The sequence below is a fragment of the Cyrtonyx montezumae genome, unplaced genomic scaffold, assembly GCF_038088225.1.
Source record: "Cyrtonyx montezumae isolate F1298 unplaced genomic scaffold, pur_monq_1.0 scaffold_3, whole genome shotgun sequence".
Taxonomy (NCBI): domain Eukaryota; kingdom Metazoa; phylum Chordata; class Aves; order Galliformes; family Odontophoridae; genus Cyrtonyx; species Cyrtonyx montezumae.
In genome coordinates, this window is record NW_027072034.1 from 56,341,495 (window position 1) to 56,357,134 (window position 15,640).

The 15,640-nt window shown below is 40.8% G+C and overlaps 1 protein-coding gene across 1 annotated transcript; it reads right to left on the bottom strand.

Annotated features, from left to right (window-relative positions):
• Positions 1 to 5,173: 5,173 nt before the first annotated feature.
• On the bottom strand, positions 5,174 to 15,640 carry FAM3B (FAM3 metabolism regulating signaling molecule B). Its single transcript, XM_065744036.1, has 8 exons — positions 15,545 to 15,640; positions 11,827 to 11,970; positions 11,320 to 11,443; positions 9,951 to 10,009; positions 8,468 to 8,518; positions 7,217 to 7,304; positions 5,963 to 6,095; positions 5,174 to 5,614 (listed from the first exon to the last, which is right to left on the bottom strand). The coding sequence occupies exons 1-8, from the start codon at positions 15,561 to 15,563 to the stop codon at positions 5,525 to 5,527; spliced, it is 708 nt and encodes a 235-aa protein (XP_065600108.1). The 5' UTR covers positions 15,564 to 15,640; the 3' UTR covers positions 5,174 to 5,524.

A 15,640-nucleotide genomic window follows, 5' to 3' on the forward strand; every position in this document is an offset into this window, starting at 1 on the left:
TGAATGTTTTTCGGTATATATGAAGGGAAGTTTTCACGCACTACGGTAGTAGGGGCACAGAAAAAAATACAAACTTTATATTCAGGTAGTTATAAATCCTCAGGATTGTGACAGCTGTCATCCAACTCAGATTGCTCCAAGATCAGTCTGATCCTCTCAGTAATTAAAAGTACTCTTCTGCCTTAAACTGCTGTGAAGCCTGAAAGGGCAGGACCTGCTGTCGCTCCTGATGGGTGATAGAGAGGAATGCTCCAGAGCTGCATCAAGAAGCAGGGAGCTGAGCGTCCTGCCAGCGAGATCCCCTGCTGCACACAGCCAGTGGATGTGATGCTGCTCTGTGGGGTGTGCTGCAGGCACATGGATGTTCTGGATGAGGAGACACAAGCCTGTGTTTCTGTCTAACCAGATGAACTACCTCATTTATTAAATTTGGCTTTTAATAATTTCGAGCTCTCTTTTAAGTATCTGCATGATGTTTTTAGCAAAATACAACAAATATCAGAGTGCCACTTTGACTAGGGCTTTGAAAATAGATTATAATCATAGTACAGAGGATCAAAAAGCCATAACAAGTCACTTTTATTAAGAAGGATAATTTTTTTTGACATAAATAAATGACTCTGCTAGTCTTATTTTCTGTTGGTACTGAAGCGCAATTATCTTGCATGGAAACACTACACCAAATAAAATATATATTTTATTACAAACAGTATTTTCCTTTCTAATTGTGTGTTTGGGATGTTTTGGAAGCAGTTGCTGAACTTGATGTCTGAAATCCTCTGAGGAGCTGATTGAGGAAAAATAAAAGCATAAAGACAAAAAAAAAATGCAAGAGGGTTATTTAAGAGGTTTCTTTAACTCCAGAAATTCAGGTTCTTGAATAAACCCAGGGGAAGAGCTGACTGTTGCTGGACATCTTCAGGGGACAGGGCTGACAAAATCACTTGGAGTGATTCTGAAGGAGTTAACTGAGGAAGTTTAAACTTAAAAGCAGTGGGATGAGGGATTTGCACCCTATTTTGGTTATTACATCTCACACTGCCCAAAGCAACATATATGTGCTTGTTTTCTCTAGGACTCATTTCAGTAGTACATAAAAAAAAAAAAAACAAAAAGCCCTTAAGGGGCACTTAACAAGTTTAAAGCACATTCAAAATAGAAATTAAATATGTTTTGTTGTTATGATATCAGGCTTTTATAGGGCTTGTGAGCTGCAGTGCTGCAAGTTGAAACAGGTTGAAAAGGGTACTTATTCACAAACAAATGCAACTACCCTTCGAGACTCCATAGTATAGTAGAAAGTATATGAGGCTGGAGGGAAGAAGTTAACTCAATTCTGCCTTTGTCTCTTGCTCCCTGGAAGCTGATGGTTTTGTCTTCTCAATGCAAAAATGTGGAAGAAAAGCCGGAACATTCAGTTGCAGGAGTGTTTCAGAAATCTTTCTATTGAAATTTGAGGTGAACCACTACGTAAGCAATGGATTTAATATTTAACTTGGGGCTTACAGAGGAAGTTTATGAAAGAAAGATCAAGAGCATACTGTGATACTGTGTATTCTCTTTGCTGTCTTGCTCCAAAAAGGTATTTTGTTGAAGTATCCCATTTATCTTTGCTTAACTTCTGAGCTGCTTGAAATGTGGCATAGCCACTCTAATCTCTACAAATCCATTTTAACCAAACATTTGACTAGCACTCCTGCCCTCTCAGTTTAGAATCTGACTGGAAGCCACTGTGACTGCTTTCTGGAGACAGAATCATAGAACCTGTAGAGTTGGAAGGGCTCTTTAAAGGTCATCTAGTCCAACCACCCTGCAATGAAGAGGGACATCCACAGCTAGATCAGGTTGTCCAGGGCCTGATCCATCCTCACCGTGAAATTCTTTGGGTAGTATCTCCAGATAGCAGGGATACGTTTGAGAAAAAGCTCTTACTGGAGCAAGAGAGCTTGCCATCATCCTAATGTCATTAACTTCTCATTACGGGGCTAAGGACTCTTTCCCATCTTTTTTTCACTTCCTTAAATCAGGTAAGTAACAGTCCTTTCACCCCCTAGCACTTGTTCCCATAGAAGAAGCCAGCCAAAGAGGATTGGTGTACTGTGTTGTAGTCTACAAACTTAGTGAAATAGGCCTTTGTGTGAGAAACCATTTCCAGGACAAAGCTGGGACCTTGACTTGAAACAGGTCCAAAACTAAGCTTTTGCACCTTTGCTAATGTTTTCTGCCTTGGCAGCTTTTAAATCATGTGTAAATGTTATCCTGGTAGTATACGATTCTCTCAATTTTAAACTGGATCTGGATTTAATTTTGCAGGGTTATTGCTTGTTTCTCTCTATTGCAACTGGTTTTGGCCTGGAAAGGGAAAGAACAAGTTCTGAGATATTTAGCAACATCCCTCAGAAAGATGAGGTGGATGTGTTTTTCAACACTTCAATGCACCACTAGCTAATCCCAGGCTGGCCCTTGGTGCATGCATCGATGTTTTAGCTTCTGGTTCCTTTCCCATGAAAGCTCAGGAAAACAGTGCTTGGCCCCCTCATTAGAAACAAGTGGGATCACATCAAAACAAGCTGAAACCTGGTGCTTGTATCCTGAAGAAAAATCCCAAGATCAGTGAAAATAAGCAACAACCACAAGTGGTGAGTTCAGCCTGCCCTCAGTTTTTGCACTTGCTCAGTTTCTGATTGCTTTTGCATGCGTTTTAGCTGCATCTCCTTCTTGAAGTAGGCAGTGGCAGCAGCACTGACACTAGCACCATCTCCCCTCCCACTCTCACCCACTGTCAGCAAACCAACTCTACCTAAACATGGTTATCTAGCATCTTTTTAAAAATAACGTGATGCTTTCTTACCTTTCTGGTGCTACCATCTGTCTGTGGGGACAAGTTATTCCTCTCTATTATCCACAAGGTCTCCTAAAATGCTAACTTTGCATTCCTACATCAGAATTCTTTGTGTGTCCCCTAAAGGTCTATCAGAATCTCCTCCTTTCTGTCTTCCTATAATGTGATGGAAAGTACAGCAATAACAGAGGAGTGGCACAATCCTAGGCTACAGCAAATGAAAATAAACCCAAATGCACCAGCTAGGAATGCAGAAACAAGGGAAGAAAAACCTTTAGAAGGCCTCCAGTAGGCAGAGATCTCCAATGAGATCACCTTGCATCCACTGCCAACCCATGAATGAGCTCCCGGAAGGGGTAGATCCAGGGTCCACCCCTTCCAGTCACTCAGATGCATTGTATGCACCTGAGCTCCCCTGGGTTGGCCCTGCCCTCCCCCCAGGTGCTCCATCACTGGTTCAGGCAGTGGCACAGCATTTCTGCTGCGCTTCCTCTCACTCTGTTATGCCTGAACACACCTCTGACTGACACAGATGCTGTAGCTGTTTCCACAGACTCACAGAATTGTAGGGGTTGGAAAGGACCTCCAGAGATCATCTAGTCCAACCCCCTGCCACAGCAGCTCCCTAGCCCAGGTTGCACAGGTAGGCGTCCAGGCGGGTCTGGAACGTCTCCAGAGAAGGAGACTCCACCACCTCTCCTGACCTTAGAGTGTGCAGAGGTTGTTAGAGAACCACTCAGACTAGGCCCAATTCACAAAACACACTGATGTTCGCCCAGCACACAACTCCTTGGTAGAGGAAAGCAAGAGACAAGACACAGCTCCCTGCCAACACCATTGCTCTCCTGAGTAGATTGCAGTTTTGGATTGGAGTTTTGCTTCCAGAGTGGCCTGCCTATGAAAGGGCATCTTTTGCTGAACAACTTCCACTTTCTGGTATCTTCTGAACATTCAAGAAACTTCCCACCTGGGGATGGATAGTGTTAGGCCAACAACCCGAAGCAACAGTTGCCAGTGAGAAATGGGAGTGCTACGTATTATTTGATCAGTATTTCCTATGGACGCTTCTGGCAAAGAATGCCGATGGGTGAGTGCTGCTGGAGGAGATGCCCGACATGGACCTGCTGGCTCTGTCTCAGCTGCATCTGCACGGCCACTGCTGCCACCTGCTGTGCCGCTTTGCTTTCAGAAACACCGCATCGAGCCCTAGGCAGCACCGCAGCCTTACAGCTGATGCTTTCCCACGAGGCCAGTGTTCCGTACTTCAGAGGAAGAGCAGTTCCCCTGGAGGACAACCCAATTTCTTGGAGCTGCCGTCCCATCTTCTACTCACCACAAAGCACCCGAGGCTCCTCCACCTACTGTGTTTAAGTACTGTGCTGCAAGTGGAGGAAAACCAAGCTGTCAGTCTGGCACCATGCGTTATTAAAAGCTTCTTTGTCTGGATGATTCAGCTGCGCCTCTGAGAAAGCAAAAACCCAACAGAGCTGAAGATCATGGTGACTCGTACTGCAAAGAGCTCTCAGTTGCTGAGCTTTGACGCAGACCGCCACGACGTGCCTTTTGCTATTGCCCATTCATAGAGGATGGAGCACTGTGAACTTGCTCCAAAGGGACTGGCAAACAAACCAACCTTTTTGTGGAAAGAAAGGCACCAAAAACTTTCTCAGGCACACACAAGATTTCCAGTTAACTGAAAGTCACCATAAGCAGTCTGGGCAAAACATGTTTTGACGTGTTCCCCACACAAGCCTATGAACATTATCTGTGTGATCTGATAATAGCGCAAAAGACTGTGCTTGGAAGTGGTGTCCCTGTTCCTGAGTACATCGGATTAGTTATCCACTGTTTGGAGAATGGCTGGGTAACAGTGGAATGCTACTGGAAACAGCTTAAACTGTGAAATCTGCCTTATGGGAGGTTTGTCAACATCAGGTGGGATTATACGCAGTGAAGAATATTCCAGACTTACTTCATCTACATCAGAAAAAGGAAAATTGAAAAAAGGCTTCTATAATTTCCTTTCATGTATGTGTCTGATTCTACAGTTAGCATGAACACCACTGAAGGTTGCAAGAAGTCATTACAAACTCTTAGAGGAAGTTAAACATACAAGAAGGGAAAATAAAACAAACCAGGTAGATTTGCAGATTACATTTGCTAAAATAATTCAATTAACTTGTTCTTTGCATGCTAACAATGTTATTCCATATTGTTAACATCACCAAAAACAACTCAACAAACGTAGTGGCCTCTTCTGAAGTGAACTTACCAATAAATTAGTATCAAAATAACTTGTTCTATTACTAGTGATTTTATATCACAGGTTAGATTAAGTTTCGTTAGCGTATAAAGGGAGCCAAAAAGAGATGTGTTAAAAACAGGAGAATGACAAATTGCTGACAACAATGTACAATCACTTTCAATGACCCTGGTATTGTACAACCAACTGCTTAAGTACTCTAATTCCAAACCAGAGTATTTTATTACCACTTGTCATCAAAATTTCTATTTATTTTCAGAATACAGAAAAACCTCACAAATGAAGGCAAGGGCAAAAACTACTCATACGACTTATTTTACAAATGCTGTTCAGATGCTTAATGGGTTCTCAATGCAAACTGACAGAATTATACGTATAAAAAATACAGAAGAATCTCTGCTAAGGAGGTATGCATTTGTTTACATCAGGTTCCTTGGGATACAGCCCTCTATCTGTATTTCAGCTGGCCAGCCACTGTACCTATTCTTCTTATTGTCAGAGTGGTTTATCTGTTAAAAAATGAGATAAAATAAATCAATATTTGAATTTACCAAATTGGTTTGTCAAACGTTATGCAACATAAAAGAGAAATATGGTAGGACTGGGAAGCTGAGTGGTATATTAGACATCTTATTCAACATAACAGGACAGAATTCCACCTATTTCTCTTACATTCCACCTATGAAATCCAAAGATTCAAAGTCTCAGATCTAAAGTAAAGAATAACAACACATTAGATAATTTGACTTGTCAACTGAGGCTTACTCTACAGTTACTACAGATATCCCACAAAATCTGCACCTGAAGGTTACACCTAATATAGAGGAAAATAAAATTGAAAATAAAATAAGCCTGACCTTTTCTCTTTGGATATCATCTGGAAGCTTGAAGCCTTTGGCAGCTACAAAAGCCCAGCTTGACCTGAACTTCATATTTTGTATTTCTTTACTTCCCAGAGCTTCTACTAACTTTTTGGCACTACTTTTCAACCTAAAAAATAAATAAATAAATAAATAAAAATCAAGAAAGCTATTAATAATGTGAGAAGGGTAAAAAAGCTGAAAAAGAACACAGTGGGTTTATGGTGAGGAGTATCTAGATGGCGGAACTGGCGTTGTTTACCACATTGCTCTCTACAAGTATCTGAAAGGAGATGGCTGAGAGGTGGGTGGTAGTCTCTTTCCTCAGTTCACAAAGTGACAGGACACAAAGAAGTGGCCTCAAGTTTTATCAGGGGATGTTTAGGTTGGAAACCAGGAATAAATTTTTAACAGAGAGGAGGGTCAAGCAACAGAGCAGGCTGACCAGGGAAGTGATGCAGTCCCTATCTCTAGGGGAGGTATTTAAGGAATATGTGGATGTGGCACTAAAGTACGTAGTTTAATTATAGGACTCAGTAACTCAGGTTGATGGTTGGACCTGATGATCGTGAGGGTCTTTTCAAACCTAGATGAGTCTATAATTCTATGGTTTACATTAGTAGGTGGAAGAAATAATGAGAAGTTAAAAACTTCATGAGTGCTGTCATAGTAGCATGCCATTAAACGTACGGAGCAAAATTCTATCTTTGAATTCCTCTTCTCTACATTCCTGATGTTAATACAATCTGTAACAGTGCAGCAGAAAGAAATATGTCTCAAACAATATCTGACACTTTATCCCTTTTTAAATATGGACAAAGGCATCAGATGTTTTTCAACCAAGTGGTCTGTCCCTGTTTAATTATGGCATCACGACTTCAGACCTAAATAGAGTAAGATTTGAAAGGACTTGAAGAATCGGGTTAAGACTTAAGAAAGAATGCAAGCTAGATACATTCTAATTAGAGCTCTGGATACCTTCTTAATAGAAGGCTGTGACCCAGAGGTAATTACACTGCTCTTTACAAGGATAACTGGTGCTTTTAAACAAATGCGACACTACTCCCCTTCCATCTTTGGAAGCATCAACACACGTGGCATGGGAAAGCACTGAATGTGTATGTAATCAAAACTATTTTTAAGAGAGGAAATGACTATACAATGAAATAAATCACTCCTTTACACCATTTTACAGTGACTGCCAAGCTATTTGTTGCTGTGTTTCTCAGCCTGTCATAAATAGCTTCTTACCGGGTGCTTCCGTCATCGTGAGTAACCATGAAAAGCAGGGACCCTTGTGGCGCACTTTCAATGAAAGCCACCATCTCTCCTGAGTGGTCTGTTGAATTAATTACACGACTGATTACTCCTTCACACACACACAGTCACATTCCACCTACTCCCTCTTGCATTCAGCTTCATCTCACTTTTTGACCTTGTCTACTAAAAATGAGACCTAGTTAGGCAATCTTTCTATGCACTGGCACAGGACTTGCCTAATCCTTGAAGATGCAGAAAGCTACCAGCTCTCACTGAAGACTAGAAGAGCAAAGGTTGATCTATAATTCTCTGTTGTAAAGAAAGATACTTCTGAACCTCTGAAAATAGAAAACATTTACACACAAGATGAGACTCTTTGTTTTAAGTTTTCCCCACATCATATTCCACCAGCAGGCAAAACATGGAATAGTCCAGAAGTCACTGATACTCTTAGCCTTTGTCTGCTAACTACCATGCTAACTGTAGAGCTAAATAACACACCCCACTGTACATCCATTTTCATTAAGAGGCAGCCTATTTAAAGCACTAAGATATTTGTTTTGCAATTGCTAAGGCATATGTTATTTTCTGTGGAAAAATAGGCGTACTGTGTAGCAGGAGACATTGCAGTCTACATACCACATAAAAATCTGTAGCCCCGTGATTAGACCCAGTGTGATTTCTATTCATGCATGCAAGGTCATAAACATTCTTAAGTGGTAAAAGAATCAGCTGCGAGCACCTCACAGCATTCTGTTTGTTTCTTTTTAGTAGTAAGTTGGGTAACTAGTACCACCCTAAGTCTGGAAAATGTATTAAAAGCTATTCTTAAAGTAGATCTTTTGTTTAGATACATAGAAGTAAACTAGGAGAAAGGCTAGCTTATTACTTATCATGATTTTACAATTAGAATAGAACAAAATGTATCAGGAAAAGTATTTTGCTGAGTGCATGTCATATCCAGTAAGTGCTATTCTTCCCTGGCTGAAATAATGGAGAGAGAAAATAACAACTAATCACAACAAATGTTAACTAACTCAACCATCAGAAAAAACACAGCTTTTCAGGCAAAATTTCTTGTCAGAAGAGCTGGCTATTGCATGTTTAAATGAATACAATTGCTGTTTATTTCTAAGTGATCCTCTTCAATGAAAGAAGCAGTCACTTAAAGATTAGTACAAATCTTTGTCTTTATCGAACACTGAGATGTTAACTAAAGCTTTATTGCACTCTTTTCCCCACCTCCTTCCCACATGTCAAAGAAATTCGCCGACGTTACTTTTCCTGTTTCATCTGTAAGAAAAGATAAAAAGTGCAAATATGAGCAAAACCAATTATATTTCATCAGCATGCACAGCATTTTCAGCCTAAGTGAGGCATCTCTTAAGTTTTGGTATTATTGTACTTCTGATTTTATTTTTGCTTGAATTTTTAAGTTGGAAGGAATATAGAATAAGGTAAATTTGAGATTCGGGGAAAATATTTTGCGTAGTGACTGCTTCAGCTGCCATCAGCTGGAAAAGCTCTTCACAAATCACTTCATCACAGACCTGCAAACTGCCAAAGAAAATCACACCGCAAATAAACACATTCTTAGTTCAACAGAAGACTGGATCTGAACATCACTAATGACTAAACCATAATTTTTGTTTTAAGGAAGAAATCCAGTTTACTGAGCAGAAACAAGTTTTTATACATACGTATACTACACTAGATCACAGCCATACAGAAAGAAGTTGATTAAGCCTGATTCTATTTGAATGGCTCCACTCTGTGCAGTGTTTCAGATGTCCAAGCTTTCATACTAATTCAGTCTCAGTGGAGAGAAACTCAACACTCAGACATCATAATGTTATCAGTAATTAATCATTCCAAAGCATTCTGGTCAGTATTTACATTCAATTATGCTGCTGTTGAGATGGCTATCTTTGTTTTCAGTAAAACGGGAGATATTTTTCAAATTTTGAAATTCATGCTAACTGAACTAATTGACTTTGGTTATCCCATTTACCTATTCCTACTGGTAAATCTTTTTCAAAGTTCCTTTTTGGAAACAAGGAAAATGTGCAGTAGTTTAATGGAAAAAAAAATCAACGTTGGAACAGATTCTTGTCTACAGTAACTGAGCCCAGCAACTCAAATAAAATCATGCAAGTTCAGACAAGGCTAAGACCTTGCTAAACAATAATGAGACCAGAAAACTGGAACAAAAATGTTCTGTGATCAAAACCAACTTGTCCATGCATCCCTTGCTTCCTCTCCCTCAAAATATTTAGCAATCATTTTTCTTAGGCTCCATCACTGAGTGCACTGCACTTCATCACCATACCTATTCATCTAAGCTAAAATGGTGCCTCCACACCTGGAGTAAACGACAGCAACAGCTTTCCAACAGCTTCTATTACAAGCACTTAAGTATTAATCATGCTTTGAGTTTGTCTTTCTGTCCACTGACCAAGTCTGGAAAAGGAACTTGTACCTTGTGATAGAACTGTAATTCTCAGTTACTGTACACCTTTTTATTTGATTATACTGATTATGTACATGTTTCTTATGTTTATCCAGAGGACTATTTCTCTCAAGCAGTAATTTGTCCTTCTTACATTTAGCATGAATCAAGTTTGCTATTTTTCCTTTGCTTCCACACTAGCTACTAAAAACACCCTAAACTTTTATTTTTTATCATTACAAAGTTATGTCTCTAACATTTTTTTTTCTTACTTACAATTCACAATGGCTATGTTTATACCTCTTCCAACATTACCCTTTTCTTCACTTATAAGCCTGGAATTGAAAAAAATGCTTTATCAGTAGAATTCATCCTTCCAGAAGCAGTGATTCAGTCAGATTTGCCAATGCTAAGTTACTTCTGGTGTTCAAGCTTCTTTCGGTTGTTTAATTCAAGGGCTAGTAGTAAACAAGAGCTACGGCTTAAAAATCTTGCACATTATATCAGTCCATTGCTTTCAGAGATACTCACTCAGTCTTGCAAAATGAGCCAGGTCAAGAAAGTACTTTGTACAAATCCAGCCAGAAAGATAAAGTTGAAAAACATAACAAATTTATGGGTTTATTTTTTGTGACAACAAACCATGAGGCTATTATCTACTTGAAAGATCACTTCAAGGACTGAAAGCCACTTTACTTGTCCAGTTGGAAAAACCATGAACAAACCTGGCTTTCAAAAGGTGCTGACTACTCAATATATTTTAAGCTGCCTATCCTGAACCACTAAAACTAAAAATCATAATTGAAACTAACAGCTGAACACATCTTATGTACAGAAACCAAGAAAATAACTGGAGATGTATGTATATATTAAAAAAAGAAAAAATCTTAAATACTATCAGATATATTCTGACATTTATCACCAATAAAACATCAGCAGTTTACAAATCTTTCAGTCTAGGTTTAAATGACTCAAAGGACGTGTCTCCCAAGACCTCGTATTACAACTACTTATCAATAAAAAGTTATGAGTCACTCAGGAATATGACAGAAAGCCCATCAAACAGCTTGGAGACCGGGTAAAGGCAGGTATACTACATAGAAACTATAGTGTCTGTGAGAGGAAAACATCCTTCAGGAAAAACAGCATAGACTCGCATGGCAGCAGTGTGCTATTCCAAAAGGAGAAAAATTTAAAACAAACTTAAAAACCACATTTATAAGCATATATTCAAAGTCACTATCTCCAAGTTAACTTTAGCTCTTCTATCACCATTGCTAGATCTTTACTTTAGCCCATAGTTCCATGGAAATGGACTGTCATGGATTGAATCATCACTGTAAAGCTCACCAGAATGGAGGAAGCAGGGAAGGAATTGTATTTAAGACTCTTTACATCATGCTGTGGAAAGAGTGCAATAAAAAGGAAAACAGGAATGACAGAGGAAAACTCACTGGTTCCTAAGAGACCTAGGGCATACGTATTAACACTGAAAAGGGAATATATAATGGTGGCCTTTTTTTGCATGTAATTTTACTGAAGCAGTCTTTTCTTTCCCTAGGAGTTTACTTGTTAGTGAACCAAAATGGAAGATACTTCATACTACAAAGCATTTACATATTTTTCAAGTCAAACTGGTACTTACAGCTCATCTTCAAAACAGATTTTAGCCAGCTTTTCTCTGCCGCCACCACTAAGAATCCGATAGGCATAGCTCCCAGGAGAGCAGGGAGACCAGTGATCACACTTCTGTCTTTTGGGGAGTGGAGCTAAAACAGCAAAGATAACGAAGTTTTCCTGAGGGTTACATGAACAATTTCTACATGGAAAAATTCAGTTAGTGTCAACACTTAATATATAAGCTCACACTTCTATATACAGAGAACTCCTCCCCTGTGGAGTTCCAGGCAAGTCTTGACCATCAGTGACAGGTAAGCCTTTCTTTATTTACTGGTTGTCTTTATACCACCAGGATAGGTCATATAAAAATATACTATCCACATTCATTATTTTGTGTGGGTACTATTCTTTTGGGGTATTCACCCTACTGTCGTCTTTTCCAATCTTAATGATTCTGTGATTTTAAGCCATTTTTAATTTATTAAGTAAATAGAGAACACTGGATAAAAAGAAAGAAAATACAACCACATACCCCTTAACACTGGTTTCTTTCCAATGTCTTGAAGATAAGCTATAGATGTTGACAGCGACTCCTGTGGTACATGAGCAGCAAATAAGTATCCCAAGTACCAAGCAAATGATGATGCCAACAACAGCCCTGATAACTTCACAAAATCTGCCAAGAATAAAAACACAGACATAAAGATGTACTCATAGCAACACAAAAAATAATGTATTTTCTCTGGTATTACTATAAAATCGGCTATTTTTTTCTAATAGTGTGTTAACCATTGCCTCTGAAGATGTAGTGACAGGGCACTCTGGTTGCATACCAATTGTTGACAACTCCTTTCATCTTGAACACTTGATTTTCAAGAAGAAAGCCCAACCCCTCAATCCATAGGCTTGATGATGCAAAGAGACATAAAGTTCAATTCGGTCCCTCAATCCAATCAAGCATTATGACACTGAGAAATAAGTACCAGATACTACACATGACTATGCAGGTTGTATACGGTTATTGTTGATTTTGTGTGATATGCAGACACTACAATAATGGACACCATGGGTGTCCAACCTTTTGGACTGCCTGGGTCAAATGGAGTGAAGAGGAATTGTCTTGCGCCACATATATCTAACACAGTTAAAGTATGTAAGTAACAATACTCATTTTTTTTAACATACAGTTTTTACTGAAAAAAAAGCAACAAAAACATAAAACTAGTAGGATGTGTGACCTTTTGTGAAACTAACAGATCAGTCTGGCTTGATGGCAGTGGCTGCAACTCATAGTGAGGTCTCCAGGTGCTCATCAGAGACTTTCTTCATGAAATGTTACTCTTCCTGTGCTTCATCCTTGAAAAGAGTTGTTCACAAATGTATGTACTGCCAAAAAGCAGTGATATGAAGTGAGGGATATTTCTGTTAAGATAGGGCTCACAAAAGTCCAGTAGAGAGATTCGATCAGATTTTTGAAGTTGAATATCTGATTACAATGCTGTGAGTTCCATTCGAAAATTTATGTAACATTTATGTCAATTGAAAATGGAGCCCAAAATATGTTCAAATTGGTGATTTTTTTGGTCAATCTTGAAATCTATTCTCAAATTTCTTCATCAAAATGGACAGCATGCTTTTCACAGGACTACATTTAGCCAACATATCAAAACGCACACAATTATTTGCCATAATCTGAGTTAACAATGCACTGGGCCCTTCTTGTGTGCTGGTTTCAGCCCCAGCAGTGTGAATTGGTCGCACATTGCTACGAGGCTGTTGTGAGTGAAAGGTGTGTCTGGGGCTGGGCTAGGACTGTCGGAAGGGCAAAGCCACTGCCATGACAGCACGCAGCAGGTGGCTGGCCACAGTGCAGGCTGGGCTATGCTGTTGCAGCATAGTCGTCCATTTTCACTACACTTTCCCCTGACATTGACTGGCATGGCCCAGGTGGGCTCAAAAACTACCCCTCGCAGCCCCAGCTATGCATGGACCACGTGACACACATCACTGATGGGTCTTGGTGTGACCACTGATAGCTGGGCTTCTGAACCTGCCTATCCTGGATGGCAGGGTCCATCAGGCTGAGCACACTGTATGTGAAAAGAAGCAAATATATCGGCAGCCAGGATTGCTCCCACACATTTTTTTTCCACAGCAATACCATGCCCTACAGAGCCTGATTCCAAGCAGCTTCAGGAGCTGCCTGTTGCTACCACCAGGCAGTAACCATCAACCCTCTTCAAGAGAGCCTATCTCCCCTGGGAGCTTCAGCCTGTGCAAAGGCTGAAGATATATTCCTTATTTAGAATGGATATCCTTGAACATAATGGTCCATTAAAGAGAAAAAGCAGAATTCTGAGTTTCACCATTCTGGAACTCAAGTTTTAAAAAATCATTGTCTGAAAGTATCCAACACCTTCACTTTTCCAGCCTACTAGTATCAGTTATATACACTAAGCAATGTATATTCCTTCCAATAGCTTACAGTTCTCCTTTTTGGAACAGGCTTTTACAAATGTTAAGATTTGTCTGTCATGGTTTTATGATTTGTTACTGATATTCCACATCATGACATCATGTAAGGCACTGGGAGATAAAGAGTTAATGCTCCACTTCTGAGGACTGCCTAATTTCTGGGTACCTAGTTCTCAGAAGAGAACTACTACATACCCCAGAGGACTCTGCGTTCCCATTTTCCACTCAAAGGGAAAGATAAAACTGCATGCAAGTCCTGGGACTTTTTTGCTGCTTGCATGCAGTGAGAGCTCCCCAGCCATCTCGCCTTCAGCTTTAGAGTAAGGCCTTTGATTTCAAAACACTCTCTCTCACACTTTATTAACTTCAATTCCACTTACATTGTATTATATTGTGTTATTTTGCATTCCAGTATTTATGAAATATGCTTTCCTCCTGAGATTGTCACTGCTGTTTTGTTTTCAGGCCCATCTCTCTACCCTTTCCCCTTTTCCCCTCTTTCCTGGGGTGTGGGTCTGTGCATCTCCCACCCCATTAGTGACAGAACCAGGATGAACCAGCCCATAAACCATTGACACTGTCTATGCTCTGTTTACCTGCTCTCTAGAATAAGATCAAATTCTTCACTTGTTCTCCTCAAGTCTTGTTTTACAAGTCTTACCACTTCCCCATTGACTCTGGCTAATTTGTCTGCATCTCTTACTGCAGAACGGATATGGTAGCCCAATGCCCAATGTATTGTACAAAAAAAAAAAAAATCCCAAATGCACACACAAAATAACAAAACTGCACAGAAAACACCAGTAATGTTTACTCTAACCATTACTAAAAAAAGTCACAAACACACCTCATTCTTTGCAATGGGGATAGAACCAGGAAGTTCTCTCTGACTCATTGGTCCTCCTTAACACCTGAGCTACAGTTGTACTTCAACCCTTGAATCTCAATGAGGAGGAATACAGACAGTAAATCTTCTCAAGTTAGCGCTGCTCTGAGCTGATAAAGTGCTGTTATTGTATTTAAGAGTTAAAGGATTAAGACAGAGGAAGCTATATAACGTGAATCTTCAGAGAGAGAACGCATTTCCCAGTTACTACCTCGGGGTAAGTCGAATCACAGAAGCACAGACCGGTTTGAGTAGGAAGTGATCCCAAGGCCCACATCCACAAAAGCAAAGCTGCACTTGAGCGGAGTTGAAAGGTTGTGAATCGTCACCACCGTGACACTCAGAGCTGTAGGGGAACTGCGTGCCACAGGGCCACACGTGGCAGCTCCTGCAGGTGACAGACACTTCCTCATGGCATCCTGCAACGGGGAGATACTGAGCAGTGTGCCAGAGAGCTGAAGGGGCAGAGAGGCACGGGGAGGATGAAAACGCGTGGACAGATGAAGCGATGGTGGGGAGGGGAACTGCCAGAAGACTTTGGAAAAGATCTGCCCCACTTTCCAGCAGCTCCCAGTCTTCTTTCTCCTCAGGTGCTCACTCGTACCTTGGCAGCAGCTTAAGCACAGCATTCCTCTGTTCGTGCTTAGCTGACTTCAAACGCTCACGCTGCCACGCCTTGCTAACGCATACCCTCCTCTCCGAGGCCGGCCTTCAAGGGGGACAGGAATCACCTGGAGCCCCGAGATTAAACGCTGCCGATCAGAAAAAAATCCCGGCGTGGATTCGCAGTGCGATGCTGCCCAGGGGCTCGTACTGCAGGCGGCTGACAGCCGGGGTGAAGCCGCGCTCTGAGGGAACCACACAGGAACGCCGCGGGGCTGCTACTCACAGTGCCGCCTCTGCCACATCGCTCGGGAAGGGGATGGGCTGCCGGCCGCCGTCCCCCGCTGCCGCAGCTGCTCCTCCTCCTCTCTCCTTCGGCCGC